At 51.4% G+C, this 23,290-nt stretch overlaps 1 protein-coding gene across 2 annotated transcripts in view; it reads left to right on the top strand.

The window, feature by feature from the left end:
- Positions 1-16,598: 16,598 nt before the first annotated feature.
- Positions 16,599-23,290, top strand: part of LOC101431775 (2-acylglycerol O-acyltransferase 2-like) — a 29,320-nt gene continuing 22,628 nt past the window's right edge. The window contains exons 1-2 of one of the 2 annotated variants that reach the window (XM_058305979.2): positions 16,599-16,825; positions 22,375-22,553. In XM_058305979.2, the coding sequence (XP_058161962.1) occupies positions 16,735-16,825; positions 22,375-22,553 (270 nt within the window). In that variant the 5' untranslated portion in view covers positions 16,599-16,734. The remainder of the gene's footprint in view (positions 16,826-22,374; positions 22,554-23,290) is intronic. The other variant, XM_058305978.1, reaches the window with a different exon arrangement.

Below are 23,290 nucleotides of genomic sequence, written 5' to 3' on the forward strand. Positions count from 1 at the left end.
CCCCACATCACATCTCTTCTTCCCACTCCCCACCCTCAGCAGCTACCATGGCCACTTTCTCCATCTCAATGCTACCTGTACTTCCATTACTAATTACAGTAGTTCCAGAATAGAATATCAGTAAGTCCACTCTAATCCATACTCTATTCCTCCACTCTGTGGACTGATGGATGGGAAATTGAGCTCAGAGAGGAAAGGCGGCTCTCCACGATATCAGCACAGCACGTTCTCACCTGGGAGGAGCCCTGGCAGCCCTCTGCTCTCCTGAGCCTCTGTCCCCTGCCCAGCGAGATGCTCCATTTGCCCAGAATCGGGCCAATGGGAAGAAAAGCAGAGTTTAAGAAGAGGGTCCAGCACATTCCAGGGCCCTTCCCTAGTGACTGGCCGTGGCTTGCATCCTGGGGGTTGAAAAGTGGGGAGGAGGAGGGAAAAGAGCCAGGAATTGCTGCACTCGAGGACTCAGCTCAGGGGAGTGGATGTAGCTCAAGTGGTTGAGCACCTGCTTCCCATATATGAGGTCCTGGGTTCAATCCCAGGTACCTCCTAAAAGAAAAAAGAACTGAGCTCAAATCCAGTGCTGCTACCTCCTCTATGGCTGTGGACAGGTTCTTGTTTATTTCATTTTTTTAAAGATTTATTTTATTTCTCTCCCCTTCCCCCCCCCCCCCCATTGTCTGTTCTCTGTGTCCACTTGCTATGAGTTCTTCTGTGTCTGCTGACATTCTTGTCATGCAGCACCTGGAAACTGTGTCATGAGGACCCTCCATATGGTACGCTGACGCTCTATCAGCTGAGCCAGGTCCACTTCCTCTTTTTTTTTTAAAGATTTTATTTCTCTCTCCTTCCCCCCCCCGCCCCCGCACTGTCTGCTCTCTGTGTCCATTCACTACCTGTTCTTCTGCATCTGCTTGCATTATCAGGCAGCACCAGGAAACTGCGTCTCTTTTTTGTTGTGTCATCTTGCTGCGTCAGTTCTCTGTGTGTGCAGTGCCATTCCTGGGTGGGCTGTGATTTTTTCATGCAGGGTAGCTCTCCCTACAGGGCACACTCCTGTGCATGGGGCATCCCTACGTGGGGGGACATCCCTGTGTGGCACGGCACTCCTTGTGCAAGGCAGCACTGCATGTGGGCCAGCTCCACACAGGTCAGGAGGCCCTGGGTATTGAGCCCTGGACCCCCCATATGGTAGGCAGATGCTCTATCAGTTGAGCCATGTCCGCTTCCCTGGCTATTCTCAATAATACTGCTATGACCATTGGTGTACAAGATTCTGTTCAAGTCCCTGCTTGCAATTCTCATATTTTTTATTTTAGCCATGATTGTAGGTGTGTAGTGCTATCTCATCATGGTTTTAATTTGCTTTTTCCTAATGGTGAGTGATGTTGTACATCTTTTCATATGCTTCTTTGAAATAACATATTGTAAAATTTGCATTTTTAATTATAATGATAAACAAGAGGATTGTTGGAGTTTTGCATGTACTGACCCCTATTCAACAACCATACTAAACTCTCTAATTAGTTTTAATAGTTTATAGATTATCTTGAATTTATGGTTCACAAAAATGACAGTTTGGCCTTCTTTATTTTTATATCTCTCATTTCTTTCTCTTCTCCAATTGCTCCTACTGTACTTCTAGAATTATTTGTTCCTAACTTAAACAGGAATGTTCCCAGTATTTCACCACTGACTTTATATAAATTATTTAGAAATTATCCTTCTCTTCCCATTTTACTAATAAATTTTTAAAGATCAGGAATAGATGGAGAACTTATCAAATGTCTTTTCAGTCTTTTCAAAGATGATCTTGTCTTTTCCACTTTGATCTGTCAACATAGTTAATTATATTAATAGGCTATTACTAGTAAACCATTCTTGCCTTCTTTTGGTATAATACTATTTTGGCTGTGGTGTATAGTTCTTTTAAAGTCCCTCTCAATTCTACTTCTTACAATTTTAAGACTTTTTTACATTGATATTCATACATACGGTTGAACTGCAGTTTCCTCTGTGCCGCTCCTTTTTGGCAGGCTGGCCAATGTGTAACAGTGACTTTACAAAAAGAAACGGAAGCTCTCCTTCTCTGTGCTTTGCAAGGCTTAACTGGAACGGGACTTCTGCCTTCCCTGAAGTCGTGCGAGTCGCTGCTCCTGGCTCTTTGGGAGGGGCTCCTTGCCTCCCTGCCAGAGGGGCCGGTGGGGTCCCTGCTTGAAACTCCTCAGGGCTTCCCGCTGCTCTGGGAAGAAAGGCCGCTGCTTCCCGTGCTCAGGGCCCCCGAGGCCTGGCTGGGGGCTGCCCACCCCCTCCTCTCACACAGGCCCCACGGTTCACTGCTCTCCAACTGCACTGACCAACCCCCTTTAAAAATTTATTTATTTAAAAAATTTTAGATTACATACATGCTACATAAAAAACTTAGGGGATGTCCATATGTCCCCCTCCCTCCCCCTCCCACACTTTCCCCATTACCAACATCCCTCGTTAGCGTGGTCCATTCATTACAGTTGATGAGCACTTATTAAAGCGTTGCCACCAACCGGGGATTATAATCTCTATTGTAGTTTACATTCTGGTCAGAAGGAATCGGTGAGGGTGGAGCTCAGGGTGTACAGGTTTAATTTCAGATGACAGCAGAGGGCCACGTGTCAAGTTTGCATTGGCATTTGGGGATGGAAGCATGAAGGGAAGTGGAGAGGTCAGAGGTAGGAACGTAGATTCCAGAGTCATCCTTAACCTCCTACTAATGCGCCCACCCACTCGTCCATCTACCAATCCATCCATCCATCTGTCTGCCTCTCGCTTCATCCAGTCATCCATGCATGCGTGAGCAAACCGTGAGCCAAGCCCTGTGATGCACCTGGGGAAATATTGGCCAATGGGCACAGGCTCTGTCCCCAAGGAGTCTAAGTCGGGAGGAGATAGGAAAGGAGTGGACAAAAGTCACAACAGAGCAGGATAACTACTGCTATGAGGGAGCCACAAAGGCGTTATATAGATCATAGTTGAAAAGATGAGGGTGGGCCTCAGTTTCCTCCCTGGGGAAATAGAGATACCCTCATAGCGATGCTGTGAGTTAGGTCCTGCCTGATGCAGAGCAGGTGCCTGTAGATGGTGGTTGGTGGTGATGACGGTGGTGATGGGAGGGCACTTTAGAGACTGCTTCCCATTGCTGAGCAGCGTTCACTTCTGGGATTTCCTGAGGTATTTCCCCTTGATGTGAGAATACCTCATGAAGCTTTTTGTTCTGTTTTATTTTGTTTTATAAGATTTTTTTCCCTCTCCCCTCCCTGCCCCACAGTTGTCTGCTCTCTGTGCCCACTTGCCTTGTGTTCTTCTGTGACCGCTTCTATCCTTATCAGCAGCACCAGGAATCCGTGTTTGTTTTTGTTGCATCATCTTGTTCTGTCAGCTCTCCATGTGTGTGGCGCCATTCCTGGGCAGGCTGCACTTTCTTTCGCGCTGGGCAGCTCTCCTTATGGGGCACACTCCTTGCACGTGGGGCTCCCCTACCCAGCACAGCACTCCTTGCGTGCATCAGCACTACACATGGGCCAGCTCCACACGGGTCAAGGAGGCCAGGGGTTTGAACCGTGGACCTCCCATGTGGTAGGCGGACGCCCTAACCACTGGGCCAAGTCCGCTTCCCTGTTTTGTTTTTCTTAATCTTTTTTAAAAAATAAACTTTGTATTACATAAATGTTACTTCAAAAATATAGAGGATTCCTGTATACCCCTCCTCCCCCCACACTCTCCATTAACAACATCCTGCATTAGTGTAGTAAGCACATTAGTTACAATTCATGAGCACATATTGAAGCATTGCTGCTAACTACGGGCTAGAGTTTACATTTTGCTCTGATAATTTTATAGGTTTTGACAAAAGTTATGATAGCCTGTATCCATCATTGCAATGTCATGCAGGTCAAGTCCAATGTCCTAAAAATACCCCATGTCATACTTGTTCTTCTCCCTCCCTCCCCTCAGAGTGTCTGGTGACCACTGCCTTTGTATCACTGACACAAGTTCTTTCATTGCTAGAATAATAATGTTTATTTTAGTCCATAGTTGCATTCTCCCCTTATGTTTGTTTATTCCTCCATCTTGAGGATTTGGGGATGGTGATACCCACTCTTCTTCTGACTGAGAGGAGGCTTAGATCCCGTGAGGCAGACGGATAGAACTGTCTTGTTGCACTTGTAGATGCTCTCTGTTTTTTTGAGGATGTGCATTGTCCATCATCATCCTTTTGTTAATTGTCTTGAGCAAGTCCAGTGACCTAGAGAAGAGGTGTAGCAACTCTGCTAAGATTCAGGGCTTAACTGGTGTAAGAATAGATGGAAAATTTAAGTCTCTGGGATATATATTTAGTAAGTATAGTGCTAATTATATGTTCAGATAAAAGGGACGGAAGAGCCATGTGGAGGGGAATTACACTGAGCTAACTCTGTTACCCTTGGAAGCACATACTCCAAAGTAAGGCCCCCTGTTGGGTGCCCGGTTCCTGAGACTGTCTGCCCTGCTTATCGTGTCCCGATGTGTCTAGAGCCCTCAGGAGCTCCGCTGTCTGAGGCCCTGTCTACTGTGGCAGTCAACGAGTTCCTGCTGAGAGGTGTGTAAAGGTAACCTCTGGAATGATGTCCCGACTCACTTTCAAATCTCTTAGCCATAGAAATTCATTTGTATTTACTATTTCCCCCTTTTGATCAAGGTCTTTTTCTAAGTGCATCACTAGTTGGCACTTGGTAATAATACCTCTGTGCCAGGGAGACTCATTCCTGGGAGTCACACCCCACACCAGGGAGAAGGGAGTGAGTTTATATGCTGAGTTCGGTGTAGAGAGAAGCCACATTTGAGCAACAAGGAGATTTTCAGGAGGTAAGTCTTAGGCAAAATATAATACTAAGCAAAGTTTCAATTTCAAAAGAAAGTTTCATAGCGTTATCATCGATACCAAGGGCCTGGGATAGTGGTCTGCCCTCCTTCTCTAGGCACTGCCCATGTGCTCTAGGGATTCTTGCTGTCCCATTAAAGAATGTGGCAGACTTCCCAGGGTGGAAACTCAGTGTTCTTTTGGTTATTGTGTGAGTCTCCACCTACCAGGACAATGCCCCACGGCCACCTGAGCATATTCATGTACCACAGAGGTGTGCCCCAGGTGCACCCCTCCCTGCACACCCCTCACCACCGACACCCCCACCAGCGGTCCTCCCCTGCCACCGCTGTGTCCCTCCTGTGATTCAAAACCTCCCCCAAAACAAAGCAAAAAATAATAATAAACAAATAAAACTAATAAGAAAGCACATGGAGTTTGGGTGGAGAAGAGAAGGGTGGGCGAGGTTTGTGCCACCAGCTGCCTGCGGTCTGACTGTGGTCTGGAGGGAAGCTGGCCGACAGCCGTCCGCTTTCTACAGGGAAAGGCATTAGCTGCCATCCATGGTACTGGTTTGCTGATGCAGAATCTTTTATGATGAGTGCTGAAATTAAATAATTGCTTTTTTTAAATTTTTTTAAATACATGCCTTCCTACTGGGTCAAATGCAGGGGTCAGGAGTAGTTTTCAATTAGACGCAATTAGCTTTTGATGAATACGGGGACTATGGCTTGGAACTTGGCCAAGAGATTCCACTTCCTTTTTTTTTAAAAAAGATTTATTTATTTATTTCTCTCCCCTTCCCCCCCCAACCCCGGTTATCTGTTCTTTGTATCTATTTGCTGTGTCTTCTTTGTCCGCTTCTGTTATTGTCAGTGGCATGGGAATCTGTGTTTCTTTCTGTTGAGTCATCTTGTGTCAGCTCTCCGTGTGTGCAGTGCCATTCCTGGGCAGGCTGCACTTTCTTTCATGCTGGCAGCTCTCCTTAGGGGGTGCACTCCTTGCACATGGGGCTCCCCTACATGGGGGACACCCCTGCATGACAGGGCACTCCTTGCATGCATCAGCACTGCACGTGGCCAGCTGTACACGGGTCAAGGAGGCCCAGGGTTTGAACCGTGGACCTCCCATGTGGTAGACGGACACCCTAACCACTGGGCCAAGTTCGCCGCCAGATTCCACTTTCTTCCTTCTGCACCTCTGTGGAGTGGCAGAGCACTGGGGATCCTGGGCAGGAAGTGGGAGCAGAGTCTGTGGGAAAAGCTAGATGTTTCTGTCAAGCAGTCCTTAAGGAGTGTCACCTGCTCAAGCACCCTGCACGGTGCCCGCACACATCAGCTGCCAGGCATATGCACCTCGCAGGGGCATTCTTGTGTAGGATTGGTAAGAGGGGTTCTTGGAGCTCTGCTGACAAGGACCATAAGAAACAAATGAAAAAAGGGGGGTGCGGGGAGGGAGCCAAGTGGGGGTTGGCCAAACTCAGTAACTGATGGGGCTGTGGGTCAGAAATGGCTGGAGGAAGGAACCCGCTCTTTCTCAAGGGCCTCCTGATGGCCGCGCGTTGTGCTGGTGGCTTCATACTTGATGCTCACAGTAACCCATGAATCGCTGTGATTTACCTCATTCTGCAGGTGAGGCAATTGAGGTTCAGAAAGGGGAAGTGCCTTGCCCCAAACTATGGAACTAATTGCTGGTCAAGCCGGCATAAGAATCTAAGCCTCTCTGACCCAAAGCTCCACTCTTACCATTCTGCATCCCCCGGCGGTTGCAGTGCTGGGAAAATGGGCCGCTGAAAGGGAGCCCGATGTGGGAGAGCGGACTGCTCTGATCTCTCTCCACTGAGGCAGGTCTGGGCTGTTCGTTCTTTGAGAAACCAACCCTTAAGCGAGGTAGGCCTGAGTCAGCAGCACGTGGCGTAGGGAGGGGTAGGTGGGAGAGGCAGCGGTGGGGGGAGGGGGTACACTCAGAACAGGGGTCTCCCCCCGGAAGCCTGCTTCCCCCCATGACCCAGCAGGTGTGGCCTTGATGCCTGCGGACACCAGGAGCCGGGCACCATGCCCCACGCCCCCCAGGCACTCAGCTCTGGTGGGAACTCAGCCCTGAACTCTTTAGGGGGGCAAGCCTTTTTGTAGAGACCCAGGGACGTTTGAGTCATTTTGTGGCACAGGACCGATGAGGTTCTCAAGAGCTCACACAAATAGTTAAGCCCTGAGAAGCAACATGCGTTGACTCCAAAATGTGAGTGGAGAAATGGCATCAAAACTAATGCATGTCTAATTAAAGGCCTGCCAATGCAATATGATGTCAACGAGTCACGGGCAACCCAGATCAATTCTGATTTCATTAGAGGGAATGTAAAGTTCCGCTCACAAAACTCAAACTTAGAAAAAGCCTTTCAAAACCTGTGCTGTGGTAAGTGCTATTTAACGCAGGAGCAGCTTAGGAGGCTGTGGTGACCAGGGCGAGCCTGGGCCTGGGCAGGCCTTGGGGGCCCCCCCTTGCAGGGCAGCACCCCCAGTCCTAGCCAAGGAAGGAGGCTGCAGCTGGTGTCCCCGTGCAACTGGGACGTGGCAAGGCGGCCACTTGCATCCGTCCCCATGGCCTCTCAGGAGAGACTGGGGAGGAGTGAGGGGCAAGGCGGCCCCCTGCCCCGGCTACACACAGGGACCAGACAGCCACCTGTCGTCGCCCCTGCCTGAGCAGGGAGAGTACCACCCTCAGACCCTGGCTTAGAAACTGTCCCCCAGCTGCTGTTATGTGGGGGGGGGTGAGGCTGAAGCAGGGCCTGGGTGAGAGGCGAAGGTGGGCTCCACCCAAGCAGGGCCCGTGGAGACAGAGGAAAGCAGGTGGGTTCAGAGGTGCACCCAAGGTAAAATGACGACTTTCTAAACACCCGGATGTGGAGGGTGAACGAGGGGGAAGAGCCCCGATTCCAGGGCCCTGGGAGGGCAGGGGCTGGGCGGGGCCAATGGGAGCCAGTGTGGGTGCCCGAGGATGTCGGTGTGGGACACGGTGGCTTGAAGGGCCCATGGGATGTCCAAAGGAAATGCCCGGGCCCCAGCCGGCGAGCTGGCTTTACAGGGTGGCCCGAGGAGAAGGCCCGGGTGGGGCCCACCCGGCGTGGCCATGGCAGTGTCTGTGCCACGGGAGGCCCGTGGGCAGAGTTGTCCACTTTGGGCTTTAGCCTCATGGGCCATTCATTTATTCTGTCCACCGAGCCCCTGCCGCACGCCCTGGGTGGCCGCCCTCTGCTGTGGCTCTGAGGGGTGAATCCATTTCCTCGCCCTTTTCAGCAGCTCCTGTGTTCCCAGCAACCCTCCTGCATCTTCAAAGCCTGTCCCTCAAATCCCCGCTTCCATCACCACGTCCCCTCCTGTGACCCTGCTTCTCCTTGGAAGGACAGCTGTGATGACCTTGGGGCCACCATCTCAGGACCCTTAACTTAACCACACCTGCACAGTCCCTTTGCCATAGAGGGGAACCTTCCCAGATTCTGGGGACTGGACATGGGCATACTTGGGGACCGCTTTCAGCTACCACGGAGGCCCAGGACACACCAGGGTGTCGGAAGCCACATGCAGCCACTGCGCCCTGTTTGGTCCAAGGCCCAGACTTTCAATCACTACTCCAGGCTGACTCTTCAGGGACTTCTGGGTGGAATCCAGCCACCGTCCCTAAGCTTAGAGGTTGTCTCATTTCCCATTAAATTGTATTTCAGTAATTAGGCAAAGCTGGGAAAGGCTGGGCTTTTCACAGCAGGACTCCTCAGAGCCTTTACTATGCTGTGTACTGTGACTCCCCACACTTAATTCACGATGGACCCCTCTGAGGTAGCAGTGTTCCAGGGAACGCAGTTTAGGCTGCATTGATCAGGTGCCTGCAGGGGGTTTTAGCCTGAAGAAAGGAAGCCTCAGAGGAGCAGGCGCTTCCTTCAGCTCTGGGGAAGAGAAAGCCTTAACCCACATTCCTTTAGTCAACAAGCACACTTCCAGGGAGCTGGGGGCTGATAATCGGGGCATGAGATCATCATGCGTCCTGCTGTAGGGAGCTTACCATCTACTGTAATTGATGTAGGTAAAAAAGTGTTGATGTCAACACTTGTGCATTAAGGGAAGGGTGGGGCTGAATGGAGAGGGAGAAGAGTGATCAGAGAAGCTCCTCAGCAGAGGTGTCTTTGGACTCAGGACCTAGAAGGGGAGGAGTCAGTGGTGTGAAGGCTGGGAGAGAGCTCTGCAGGGGGCGGGGAGAGGGGGGGGTGTCAGACCGGAAGTGGGAGGCGAGGTGTGTGAGGAGCTGAGAGGGCAGAGTGGCCACAGTGCAGAGAAGGTGGAGGAGCGGGCAGGGGTGGGTGAGGCTGCTGGGGAGTGCAGGCCCTCAGGCCCCTCTGGGCCTGGGTGAAGAGTTTGGAAGTCCTCATGCACAGGTTAGGTGGAGAAGTTGGATGATTTTAAGAAATAACAAAAAGCAAAAGGGCCTTGTTTGGAGAGTAGGCTGTAAGAAGCCACAGGGCAAGTCTTGTTCCTCCTGTGGCCCCAGTGTCCACAGCCGGGCCTGGTAAACAGTGTGTGCACATTCCACAGAGTTTGTTGGATAAATAAATCAGCAGGAGAAGTAGGAGCACTAGTATAGAGATGATCACATTGGTCCCCGCAGAGGAAGGGAAGAAGAGGGTGCATTCAAGACAGATTTTGGAACTAGAAGTGACAGGACTTGCTGATGGGGGAAGATTTATGCGTGGGAGGAATCTCGAGTGTCTCCAGGGTTTCTGCCTCAGTCAAGTGGGAGGATGATAGTGGCACTTTCCAAGAAGGGGAATATTGGGGAGAGGTTAAAGAACATGGTGTTGGGGATGTGGCTGTTAGGTTTGAGATGCCTTCAAGATATCCAAATGCAGATGTCAAGATGGCAGCCTGAAGCCCAGAGGGGAGATAAAGGTTGGGAGCACAAACTTGGGAGTCATGTACAAAGATAGCTTTTTAAATTTATTTTTTAGATTTATTTTATTTCTTTATTCCACCGCCCCCACCTTTTGTTTGCATTTCCTGTATGCTCTCTGTGTCCATTTGTTATGTGCTCTCTATGTCCGCTTGTCTTCTCTTTAGGAGGCATGGGGAACTGTACCTGGGACCTCCCATGTGAGATTGAGCCACCTCAGCTCCCTGCTTTGTTATCTCTTGTTGTCTTTCCTCTTTGTGTCTCCTTGTTGCGTCAGCTCGCTGCACCTGCCTGACATGCCAGCTCACTGTCTTGCTCGTCTTCTCCAGGAGGCACCGGGAACTGAACCCAGGACCTCCCATGTGGTAGCTGGAGCTCAATCACTTGAGCCACATCTGCTTCCCCACAGACAGTATTTAAAACCACGTCATGAACAAGATCATCCAAGGAGAGGGTGCGAAGAGAGAAGAGGGCCCGGTCTTAGGTGGGTTCAGAATGGTCTATTACTGTGGTGAGCTTGAGCAATTGAACAGCTGAGTTTGTTTCCCCCACTGTGTAGTAAGATAACTCCTCCTCATAGGACCCTACTCCGAAGCACTCAGCTAAGCACCTGGCACACAGGTAGAGGCTCCATAGGTGATACAGTCCTAGAAAGGCTCAGATTTTTCCATCCTGGGATGGCCAGGTGAGGAGAAGGCTTAGCTCTTCTCCAGCCAATGCCAGCAGAAACAGATCCTTTGGTCCTCTCTCTGGGTGACCTTCAGAGCTCTGCCCATTACCCAGCCTTCTCCCGGGCCCTCACCAGCATGGCCCTGAGACAGTCTACCTTGCCCGCAGTTTCTCAGAGTGACCACCAGAGGGAGCACCTCCCCACAGCTGGGGCTTGCTGGCTCTCTCCTCCCCACCCTTCTCTCCAGTCTCTTCTCCCTTCCCCACCTGACACCCTCCCCTCCCCTCCCCCTTACCCTCTTTAGTCTCTTTCATCAAAACTTAACTCTCTTAAAAAGAGTTCTTCAGTTTAAAAGGAAAGGACACTAGACAACAGATCAAAACCACACGAAAAGAATAAAGATCTCTGGTAAATGTAATAACATGGGTAAATAAATATAAGGGCCAGCACTTTTGTAGTTTGGATTTGTAATTCCACTTTGTGCTCTCTAGAGGATCTAAAAGGCAAATGCATAAAATGCAATGGTAAATCAGTGGTTTGGGACTCATAACGTATAAACACACAATTTGTGACAAGAAGTATGTAAAGGTGGGGGGACAGAGGGTTGTAGGAATGTAGTTTGTGTGTACTACTGAAGTGAAGTTAGTATCTCAGCAAGCGAGAGTGTTACAGATTTAGAATGTTCAATTTAAGCCCCAGCGGAAACTACCAAGAAAATATCCAAGAACATGCATGTTTGTAGAGACAAATATCAGAGTTCAGGTTCCAGGGGCAGTGGGGCAGGGGGTGGCATTGGTGGCACCAGCGCTGAGGATCCAGACAGCTGTGACAACCCTGCTGAACATCCCTCAGGCTGCAGGTCTTGCTGTCAGATACACATCCAAGAAGGCAGGTGGCAGTTCCAGAAACCTCAGTGGAAAGTCGCCAGCAAACACTGTGGCATCAACAAAGGGGAGGGTCACTGCGTTCATGCTGGCAATGTCCTCGGGACTCAGCGCCAGGCCGGCTGGCCCCCAGGAGCCCACGTTGGACTGGGGAAGAGGAAGTGCCCTTGAGCCCTGGAGGAGGGGGTGGTCCGCTACGCAAAGGAAGTCTGCCCGCCAATCCCTCCAGCTGCCAGGCTGTGGATCTGGTCGCTGAGCTGCCCAAGGGTGCTGTGTTCTACAAGACATCTGTCCACGTGGTTCCCAAGGGTGCTGAGTTCTACAAGGCTTCTGTCCACGTGGTTCCCAAGGGTGTTGTGTCTACAAGGCTTCTGTCCACGTGGTTCCCAAGGGTGCTGAGTTCTACAAGGCTTCTGTCCACATGGTTCCCAAGGGTGCTGAGTTCTACAAGGCTTCTGTCCACATGGTTCCCAAGGGTGCTGAGTTCTACAAGGCTTCTGTCCACGTGGTTCCCAAGGGTGTTGTGTCTACAAGGCTTCTGTCCACGTGGTTCCCAAGGGTGCTGAGTTCTACAAGGCTTCTGTCCACATGGTTTCCAAGGGTGCTGAGTTCTACAAGGCTTCTGTCCACATGGTTCCCAAGGGTGCTGAGTTCTACAAGGCTTCTGTCGATGTGGTTCCCAAAGGTGCTGCATTCTACAAGGCTTCTGTCCACGTGGTTCCCAAGGGTGTTGTGTCTGTAAGGCTTCCGTCCACGTGGTTCCCAAGGGTGCTGAGTTCTACAAGGCTTCTGTCCACGTGGTTCCCAAGGGTGCTGACTTCTACAAGGCTTCTGTCTACGTGGTTCCCGCCAGGCCTGAGGGCCCTTCAAATTGGTAGCTTTGCTTTGAGCTCCTGATGGGGGCTACTGAATGGGAACTGGCACCCAGATGCCAGGAGAGGGTGATACCAGAAGAGGTCAAGGACTGGGGGGATGACAGGCCTCTGAGGAAGAGGTCTGCTTGATGCTGACTCTTCAGGAAGCTCCTGGAAGTGATGGGCTGAGAAGCCATTGGGGAGACCTGACCTGGAGCCAAAAATAGTTGGCCAGAGTCATGGAAAAAAGAAAGGTTACATAAGTGAATATCCTTGTTCTTAAACCATGTGTATGGCATTATTAAGTGTTCAAGGAACATGATGTAGGCAATGTACACGGAAGTGTTCAGAAAATGGATAGGTTGATACAGCTAGATAGATGGGTAGATAGATAAATAGAAAGAAAAAGAAAGAAAGAAAAAGAAAGAAAAGTGGCAAAATATTCAAATTGGTGGATCTGGTTATCTGGGGAAATGGGGTACATTGCGGATACAGGGGTATATATGGGAACTCCTGTAAGTCTGAAAGTATTTCAAAATAAAAAGTTTTTAAAAAACCAAAGGAAACAAAAGAATACTCAATTCAGGATTCAGAACACTGTTTCCTTTGTGGGGGAGGTAGGGCATTGGTAGGGAGAGAACCTTATCAAGGATCTGGTCTTTGTGTTGAGTGGTTTGTTCGCAGGGGCTTATTATACTGACAAAACTAACTGTCTAAATGAAAAATTAGAAAAAGCAGGTCGTTCATGGACAATTATTAAAGTGTGCCACAAACTAAGGATTCCAGTTAATCCAAATTTGTTCATCTCATCTGAGGTCCATATAGAAAGGGAGGGAGGGAGGGAGGGGAGGGAGGGAGGGAGGGCCTCAGGCCACATGGCGATTATGGGAAGGAGGATCAGGACTAGAATGAGAGAACAGTAATGAAGCTGCTCTAGAAGAGGCTGGTTGTGGGATGGACAGCACCTTGCTACCTCGTGAAATATTTAAATCAGCAAAGAAGAATTTCACACATACACGCAAATGGTATGAAGATGGCCAATAAACAGTAAAATGTGCTCAACCCAATTAGTCACCAGGAAAATATTAGAACCACAGTGAAGTGCCACTAAACATTCACTAAAATGGTTAAAACAAGTGGAATCTAAGCCCCCTCTTGATACGGATGTGGAGTGGACACAACCATTCTAAGGTCCACAGGATGGAGGAATAGAGTAAGGATTAGAGTGGACTTACTGATATTCTATTCATGAACTAAGGTGATTAGTAATGGAAGAAAATGTGGCATTGGTGTGGAGAAAGTGTCCATGGTGGCTGCTGCGGGTAGGGAGTGGGAGGAAGAGATGTGATGTGGGGGCATTTTCAGGACTTGGAGTTGTCCTGGGTGGTGCTGCGGGGACAATTACTGGACATTGTATGACTTCCCATGGCCCACTGGGTGGACTGTGGGAGAGTGTGGGCTATGGTGTGGACCATTGACCATGAGGTGCAGCGGTGCTCAGAGATGTATTGACCAAATGCAATGAATATCTCATGATGATGGAGAAGGTTGTTGTTATGGGGGGAGGAGTGGGGTGAGGGGGTGGGGGGCACATGGGGACCTCATATTTTTTAAACGTAACCTTAAAAAAATAAATAAAGACAAAAACAAAAACAAAAAACATTGGGAGGGGGAAGTGGACTTGGCCCAGTGACTAGGGCGTCCGTCTACCACATGAGAGGTCCATGGTTCAAACCCCAGGCCTCCTTGACCTGTGTGGAGCTGGCCCAAGTGCAGTGCTGATGTGCGCCAGGAGTGCCATGCCATGCAGGGGTGTCCCCGTTTAGGGGAACCCCACGTGCAAGGAGTGCACCCCGTAAGGAGAGCCGCCCAGCATGAAAAAAGTGCAGCATGCCCAGGAATGGCGCTACCTACATGGAGAACTGACACAGCAAAATGACGCAACAGAAAGAAACACAGATTCCCTGTGCCACTGACAAGAATCCAGGCAGACGCAGAGGAACACACAGCAAATCGACATACAGAGCAGACAACTGGGGGGCGGGGAAGGGGAGAGAAATAAATAAATAATAAATCTTTTTTAAAAAAAGACATGGACAAGATTTTTCATAACAGCACAGTGGAAAATACCCAAAAGCTGGTGGCAACCTAAATGCTCAGCAGTAAAATGGGGCAATAAATTGTGGTATGTTCACCCAGTGAAATCCCATACATCAATGAGAAGAGACACTCTACAGAAACACACAACACGTACATCTCAAAAATATAATCTCAAGCCAAAGAAGCTGGTCTGAAGAGAGTAGAGATACAATATGACTTGAATTTTGCAAAGTTGGGAAGCAGAAGTGTTGGTGGCTCCCTGCAGAAGCGGGGCCTGTGGGAGGCTGGTGATGGGTCTACCGGTCAGGGTGGCGGCACCTGAGTCGACTCACTTAATGAAAATGCATCACTCTGTGCTTACAAGTTGTGCAGTTTTCTGTACACAGAATGTACTTCAATCAAGTCTGCATTCAAAAGGAGATTTAGGAGAAAGAACCAATTGGACATGATGACCCGTTAGAAGTCGTGGGAGAGAGACTTTCCCCTTCTAGAAGCTGAGCTGCCCTGCCGTAGTGTGGAAGCTGGAGCAGGACATCACACACGGCACCCCCGGCCAGCAGGGTGCCCCCCAGGAGAGCACCCCCCCCAGTGCCAGCGGCTCAGCCTCCAGCAGCAGCCCCCCACCTGCACTTGGCTCACCTGCGCTGTGCCCCTGCTGGCCCAGAGGGCAGCCTCTGCAGGCTGCAGGCTGTGGCCCTCCTGTCGGCACTGCTGGGCCCTGCCTTCGCGGGGGCTCCAGGGTATGGAGCAGGGCTGAGCCCTGAGGCCTGACCTCTCTCACTGGAGCCTCAAGGGCCCCACCTGTGAACCAGCAGCAGCCTGGCCCTTGGCATCAGGGGATGAAACAGTTTTTGGGGTGACCTTCAGGTGAGGGTTTCAGCGAGGTGCTGTGGTGGTGCAGATTTGCAAATGGATTAGCCTAATCAAGAAGGTGAAAATGAAGAAATGGAAAATCTGCTCTTAGGACCAAGCTAATGTAGCGTCACTGTAATTGGGAGTGAAAGCATAAAGGGTGAAACCACTAGGTAAACCTCTCCTCTCTCAGGAATCGCTTCCTTGCTTCAGAATCACAATGGAAGAGGGGGTCTCACGGCACGGAAGTCCACTGGCGTGGCGGAGATTTTGTAACTGGACCCAAGTTTGTGGGGCCTCCTTCAACCAGTGGCTCTGATGTTATTATCTGTGATGTTATTTTCTTTCCCCAAAAAAGAAGCAGCAGGAGAGGCACAGAAAACAGTTAGCGACTCCCAATTTTTGGTCTGAATAAGCAGGTAAACTGGCGATGCCCTTTACCGAGATGGGGACGAGCAGGGAAGAGCAGGCCTGGGTGGGGCGGGGGCGGATGCGGGGAGAGGAATCAAGCGTCAGTGGTGACTGGAGCTGTGCAAAGATCACGTCCAGGTTTAGACACGCTAGGATGGGGGCCCCAGCAGGCAGCCACGTGAGGATGTCCCACAGTCACCCAGGTGCTCAAGTCACCACCGACGGGAGGTGCTGATTTGGGAGTCCTCACCATGCAGATGACAGGGCTCTAGACTGGATGGGAGGGGAGGGGAGGAGGCCCAAGGACGGAAGGAGAGGAGGGGCCTCGCATTCAGGAAAGGCTCCAAGGGAGCCCAAGCAGAGCACTGGCCGGGTAGAAGGAAGCCAGGAGGGGGTGGCAGCCACAGGCCCAGTGGTGCCACGGAACGCCTGAGCAAACCTGCCTAAGGCTGCTGAGAGGGCAAGGCCAGATCGGAGAACTGAGCATGGATTTGGTGATGTGGCGATCCTCGTGGACTTGTCAAGGGCAGGTTCTCAGAACCGTGGATGTGAAAGTGTGGAGCAGGGAGGATGGAATGGGAGGCCAAGACGGGACGATGTCAAATAGAGACGGCACTTCCCAGAGGTTTGCTGTGCCTGGGAACCGAGAACTGGGGCGGAAGGTGGCGGACGCAGTGAGGTGGGATTCCAGAGCGGAGCTCCTGTGGCCATTGTGGACCACTGAGCAGGGCCTGGTGGAGGGAGGAGCCATGGACATGAGGAGAGGGAGGAGGCCCTCGGACCATCACTGGAACCAGGTCACTGAGCAGGTTGGACGGGGACGAGGTCCAGAACCAAGCAGTCCAGGTGGAAGAAAGGGCATGATGGGAGCGCCCAGAGCCTGGGGACCTGGAGATAAAGCGCTGAGGAGGTGGCCCTGCCGCTGATAAAGGCTGCACAACCTCTGCTTCCTGCCACCTCCAGCCGGGCCCCAGGGGAGGCGGGATTCAAAGGTTTCTTCTAAGAAACAGTTCCCTCCCAGGGCAGAGGCAGGGAGCCTTGGGGCTGGGCGTGGCGCAGCACCCTGGGCTTGCACATCCTTGGGCAGCACCCAGAGCCCGTGGGTGCTCTGGCCCCAGCAGCACTCCGAGAAGCCCCAGAGCCAGGCAGAGGGCCAGGATGGTGGAGTTCGCGCCCCTTGCTGTGCCGTGGGAGCGCAGGCTGCAGACGTTCACCGTCCTGCAGTGGGTCTTCTCCTTCCTGGTCTTGCGTAAGGCAGCTGGGTGGGGTGGGGGTGGGGGTGTGGTGGTGGGAGACCGTGGCCGTGGTGGGGGGAGTGGGAGGGGGAGCAGACCAGAGGCGGGGGCGCAGGGTGCCACTGGAAGATGCTCGCCCCGAAGGGACTTGGCTGCGCCCACAGCCCCTGCCCAGCGGCCCTGGAGAGCTGGGTGGGTAGGCGCTGAGGCCGCTGCCCTGGCTTTGGGCAGGTCACTTAACTTCCCTGGGCTGCCGATTGTCCCTTGATTCTTGGGCAGAGACCCGGGCCGCGGGCTGGTGTGAGGGAGGATAGAGCTGATAGTGGAAAAGATCCAGGAGCCTCAGGGGGCTAAGGGGGGGCAGGAAGAGGGGGGACAGGCTTCCTTCCTCCCGCACAGAGGAGGGAACTAGGGCTGGAGGCGGGGTGGGAAAGAGGGAGGAAGAGGGAAAGAACAGCACAGGGAGGAAAGGGGGGGCTGGGAGGGGGGCCTGGGGCAGCCTCGGGCTGGGCAACGCGCCACCGTGGCCTGGCCCCCTGCCTGACCTGCCCAGGCCCCCCTCGGTCACCTGCAGAAGGGGGCGCAGTCGCGGCCTCACGGGCTGCGGGGCAGGGCGAAAGGAAACGCGCGCTTTGGCGCAGCGCAGACCTGGCCAGGACCCTGGGTCGTGACAGCACAGGAGGGGAGGGGCGCGCCCCCTGCACCCCACCCGCGATAAACACACCGAGTGTGACGGCGGAGGGCGGCATTCGCCAACTCGCCAAACTCCTGCGCTGCTGAAGTGAGCGTTGGGAAGAGGCAGGCCCGGGAACGCGGGATGCGGTGTCCCCCGCGGCAGGTGACCGGGCCGCCGCCCAGGGCTGGTGTTCAGTCTGTAGGCAGGATACCGACGCAGTCCCTGCGGTTTGGCCCTGACCGCCCCCTCCCCGCCCTGCCGCTAAGGGGTTCCCCTTGGCAAAGCGGCCCTGCGAACCCTGCCCTGGCAAGGCCGGAATCCCTTCTGATTGGTGGATTTCACTGCCCCAGGGGTTGATAAACTCTTCTCTCTTTTTTTTTTTTAAGGATTTTTTTCTTTTTAAAGGAGGTACTGGGTAGTGAACCCGGGACTTTGTACATGGGGAGCAGGTGCTCAAACTGCTGAGCTATACGTGCTCCCCAGTAAACATTTTTCATACCCCTCAGTCCGTTATCCCCATTGCAAGGTGTGCAGGGAACTGAAATGTCTTAAATGCCCTGGCTTGCCCGTCTGGTGCCCTGGCTCCTCCTACTGCCAAAGAAAGGAAAGCAAAGGAGGTGGGGAAAGGGGAGAGGGGCCGAGGGGCTTGGGAGAAGGTGGGCGTGGAGGTGGGAGGAGAGAGCACGGCAAGGGCCACGCCCAGGACAGCCTGCAAATTCTGCTGGCTCCTGAGCACCTCGGGACAAAGGGCACCGGGGACCAGAGCCCCGTGGCTCTGCTGGGATCACCGGCGACGAGGAACCTCGTGCTCAGCTGGGCTTGTGCCTTGTTGAGAACAAGAGTGTGTCTGCATGCTCACTGCCCCCCACCACCCTACCGCAGGCCCTTGGCACGTGCCTAGCCCTGCTACCCCAGGAGCCTGGAATCCCAGGAGTGGCATGGAGTGATCAGATCAGCCTTGGGCCTGGGAACCAGAAGAACGACTGCTGAAGAAAGGGTTGTGGGTCCACTCCTGCCAGGTGTGGGGTTGTACCTTACCCTTTATTCCGAGGGCAAAGGGAAGCCTGGGTAGGCCTTTAGGCAGGGGAGTGACAAGGCCCAATCTGTGTGTTCAAGGCCCCCGTGGCTGCTGGCGCTCTCCACCGTGTTAGGGGTGGGGGGGGCAGTCCCAGTCCAGCTCAGGGGTCAGCAAATTACAGACCAGAGGTCAAATCCAGGTCCAACAACAGTGTTTCTTACATTTTTAAATAGTTACATTTTAAGTGACTATTTGTGTACCTAAATAATAGCTCGAATTTCCCTCTTGGGCTGCAGTCTAAAATATTTACTATCTGGCCCTTTAAGAGAAAGTTTGCCCACCTGGGTCTGGAGAGGCTGGCGTGGGGTGGGAGGAGTGTCCCGGTCCAAGAGACAGTCAGAAGATCCCGTCCCCAGGCCCCCAGGCCCGGGGACCGCAGGTGGATGGCGAGGGAGGCAGGAGGCCAGGCTGCAGTCTCGGCCCCCGCGCGGCCGGCTGTCCCCACCAAATTCAGGCGCTGGGGAGGAGAAGGCTTGGGGAGTTAGGGGGACACACGCCGTGGTTGATTTTGAGGGTCTGGCAGGACTTAGACGGGGAGAAGCCACTAGGCAGCTACCAGCAGTATAACAGAAGTGAGCCCGCAGGAAGCGCGGGGCCGGGAGGGAGGCGCACGCGCAGAGAAAGGCAGCGGGAGGCAGCATTTGAGGGGCTTTTAAGAATCCGGTAAAGACGCAAGGGCAGCCTCCCGGCGGGGACCTGCACATGCAGAGCCCGGAGAGGAAGGGCCTCGGCACATTTCCGAGCAGTTGGTTCACACTGGAGTTACTGGATGCATTTTGGGGAGTGACAAAGATGAGGCTGGAGAAGACGGCTGGACCAGTCACCGTCACCACGAAGGTCCCGGATCCTGCAAGCTGGTGCTTTCCAAACGGGTTGCCTGCTGCTGCCTGTTTCTTTCCTTTGCATCTCACACTCTTTCACAGGAAGGGATTTATCCATTCAGTTTGTCTCACTCATAGCTGCGTCTCCTGATCCTAGAAGGGTTGGAGCCGGTGAATGCAGCTTGAATGAATGGATGGAAGTGGGAGCACCAAGTGGCCAAACGAGTGGGACTGGACCCAAGTTCCACCTTACCAGTCTGCTGTGTGACCGGCCAATTTTCACACCTCTCTGGGCCTCCCTTAAAGCGGGGTTTTCCATTTTTCCCTCAGGGAAAGAAGGTATCTCCCTTCTTAAATTACTGTGAAGATGCACAGTCTGACTGTGGTATGTTAAAAGGGGTTAAGGGGTGAGCCAGGAGTGAGGAATGGGGAGGGAATTGGGAAGAGGTCTCCTCTGGGCAAGCGCAAATGCCTTGTGGGGTTTTCCCCCCAAAATTTTGTATATTTTTTCATAACATATTTAAACAAAACATGTATCCTAAAAGTAAAAGACTCCCACTTCCAGGTAACCACTACTAACTGTTTTTCATTCTCTCGAACTGGTTTTCTTAAAGTGGGAGCCACCTGCACAGACTCTTTTTTTCTTTTTTCTTTTAAATCAATTTATTGAAATGTATCACCCACACACAAACATACATAAACAATAAGTGTATAGTAATAGTTGTGAATTTATAAAACAAACATATATAACATCATACAGCACTCTCATAACTCTCCCTACCACCACCTTACACTGTTGTTAAACCTTTTAAACTAATGATTAAAGAGCATTGCCAAAATATATCTACTAACCAAAGTATTTTTCCCCTAACCAATCCAATTATTATTATCTTTATATCATTTTTATATGAACATACCTAAACAATTAAGTGTATAGTAGAAGTTGTGAACTTACAAAGCAAACATGCGTAACATCATACAGGGGTCCCAAACATCAGCCCTCCACCAACACCTTGCATTGTCATGAGATGTTTGTTACAAATTATGAAAGAATATTGTCAATATCTTACTACTAATTATAGTCCTTAATTTACATTTGGTGTTTTTTTTTCCCAACCCACACTATTATTTTTTAAATATATTTTTTATGACAGAATTTGTAAACTTGTAAAACAGTCATGCACATGTGCAGAATTCCCAAACAACACCCCCCTATTAACACAACTCACTGTGGTGGAGCATTTGTTACAGATAAGATAATATCTGATTGTTAACCACATCCATAGTGTACATTTGGCTCACATTTTCCATACTGCCTCATTATAAACACAGTACATCTTTGGCATAGATGCAAGAATATTATATTATTACTGCTAACCATAGTCCATAGGTTTCTCCAGTTGAATTTTTCCCATGTGTTCCCAACACCCTGCAGTACTGATGTACATTTGTTCTAGCTCACAAAGGACACTCTTGCATCTGTACCATCAACCACAGTTCTCATCCACCTCTTGGTTTACTGTGCTATTCAGGTCCTAGATAATTCCCTAGCATTCTGTCAATTGGCATTTACATCCCTAGACTACCATTTTCAGCCACATCCCCATTTATAAACTAGCTGTTACTATGTGTTATCATCCACTCTAAACATTTCCACTCCTTTTACAGTAAAGCTACTTAAAACTTCTACATATATTAAACATCAGTAGTCCATCTCACTCCTCCTCTTATCTCCATTAAGAGCCCACCACCTACCACCAGGTCTTGGAGATATTTTCCTACATTTTCGTCTAGGAGTTTTATGGGTCTTGCTTTTATTTTTAGGTTTTTTATCCAGTTTGAGTTAATTTTTGGATAAGATGTGAGACAGGGGTCCTCTTTCCTTCTTTCGGCTATGGACATCCAGTTCTTTCAGCACCATTTTGCTGAATGGACTGTTCTGCCTGAGCTGTGTGGGTTTGACAGGCTAATCTGAAATCACTTGGCCATACATGTGAGGTCTGTTTCTGAAACATCAATTTGGTTCCATTGGTCTATATGTCTGTCTTTATGCCAGTACTATGCTATTTTTACCACTATAGCTAGGTAAGATGATTTAAAGTCCGGAGATGAGGGTTAACTTTTCCTTTTTATGATGTTTCTGGCTATTCAGGACCCCTTACCCTTCCAAATAAATTTGATGACCATGTTTTCAATTTTTTAAAAAAATGTTGGTGGAATTTTTATTGGGGTTGCACTGAATCTGTATATCAACTTGAGTAGAACTGGCATTAATGATATTCAGTCTTCCAATCCATGAGCATGGAATGTTCTTCCAGTTATTTAGGCCTTTTTGGATTTCTTTTAACACTGAGTTGCAGTTTTCTGAATACAAGTGCTTTACATTGTTGGTTAACGTTATTCCTGACTATTTAAGTTTTATCTGTCATGTTTTATTTTCACCACTCTTTTGACACTTTTAGTTACTGGACAGTCATCTCCATGAGGTCAGGAATCTCTGTATGTTGACAGGGCAGAGGGTTAGGGAGAAAGCCGCTCTCCTGTGTGTCTGAGGTCCCAAAAGATGGAAAGTAGAACAGCTCATCCAGCCAGTCACTCCCCATCCATTTATCGAGCACCTGCTGTATGAATAGGCATTTCCCGCCTGCGAAAGCAGTGTTAGTATTTCAAGTATTGCAGAATCTTTTGCAGGGAGGCAGGGGGAGGAAAGGGGAAGACTGGAGTGAACGAGGCAGCCTGGTGTGGTGGGGGGATAAGCTTTGGAGCTGGGCTTCCCCGGGCTCCAGTCCCTGCTCCAGGAACAAGGAGGGCTGGTTCCGCTCAAGCCTCCATCTCCCTGAAGGCAAGGGAAGCTGCTCTCGTCCCTCGGGGGCCACAGGCTGGACAGATGGAGCTGCTAGCGTGGGGCGAGTGGGGACGGCGCGGCCTGGGCAGCCGTACTTGCCTCCCTGGGACCTCCGACCGCTGACCGCCTGCTTCCCTCCCCAGCCCAGCTCTGCGTCGCTGCCTTCATAGGCCTCCTGTGCACGAGGTTCTGGCTCTGCACTGTGCTGTATGCAGCCTGGTGGTGCCTGGACCGAGACACGCCGCAGCAGGGGGGCAGGCGCATGGAGGCCATAAGGCGCTGCGTCCTGTGGAAGTACATGAGGGACTATTTCCCCACCGCGGTGAGTGCTGAGGCTGGTCCGGGCGGGGAGAGGGGTGGCAGGGCCCAAGGGCCCCACATCTCCATGGGAATCCTGGCCTGGCAGGCAGGAGCCTGGACTCCCACCGCCGTGGGGCTGGGAAGAGGGGCAGCTTCTCGGGCACGTGGGGCCAGTGTGAGATTGATGGCCGTCCAGGATGCGAAGGCACTCTGTGACGCGTGGAACGTGACGCACGTATGTGTGTTACAGATGCAAACTCAGGGCCCAGGTTGGGAAGGTGAAGGTAATAAACTCACAGGTCTTAAGAGACCATCTAGCCCCACGCATATCCATCAGATGAGGAGAGCCATGACCAGAGAGGGACAAGATTGTGAGCAACAGCACACAGCAAGTTCTTTTACTGGTTTTAAAGTTTGTGCATTGACTGTGGGTGAAGGGGCAGAGAAAAGAGCCCTGACTCTGGTATGCTGCGTGCCCCATTCTGAGCCTCAGTTTCCCCACGTAGCCAGTAAGCAGCCTGGACCCCCACTGCTCTGAGTGCCTTTGAGTCTCCGGCTCTCTGGCTCGAGGCACCTCCTGGCCGTGATGGCCACTTGGCCCCGGGCTTGAGGGTCACCTGAGGGGAGGAGAGTGTTGAATCTGAGGGAGCCGATCCCTCAGCTCCTTCACAGACTCCAACAGACCAAGCTCTTGGCTCTAAGCAGCCGGGCAGGGCTGGGTTACTGACAAGATAGGATAGGATGGGCAGGCAGTGGGGA

Source organism: Dasypus novemcinctus, chromosome 10, assembly GCF_030445035.2.
Source record: "Dasypus novemcinctus isolate mDasNov1 chromosome 10, mDasNov1.1.hap2, whole genome shotgun sequence".
NCBI lineage: Eukaryota > Metazoa > Chordata > Mammalia > Cingulata > Dasypodidae > Dasypus > Dasypus novemcinctus.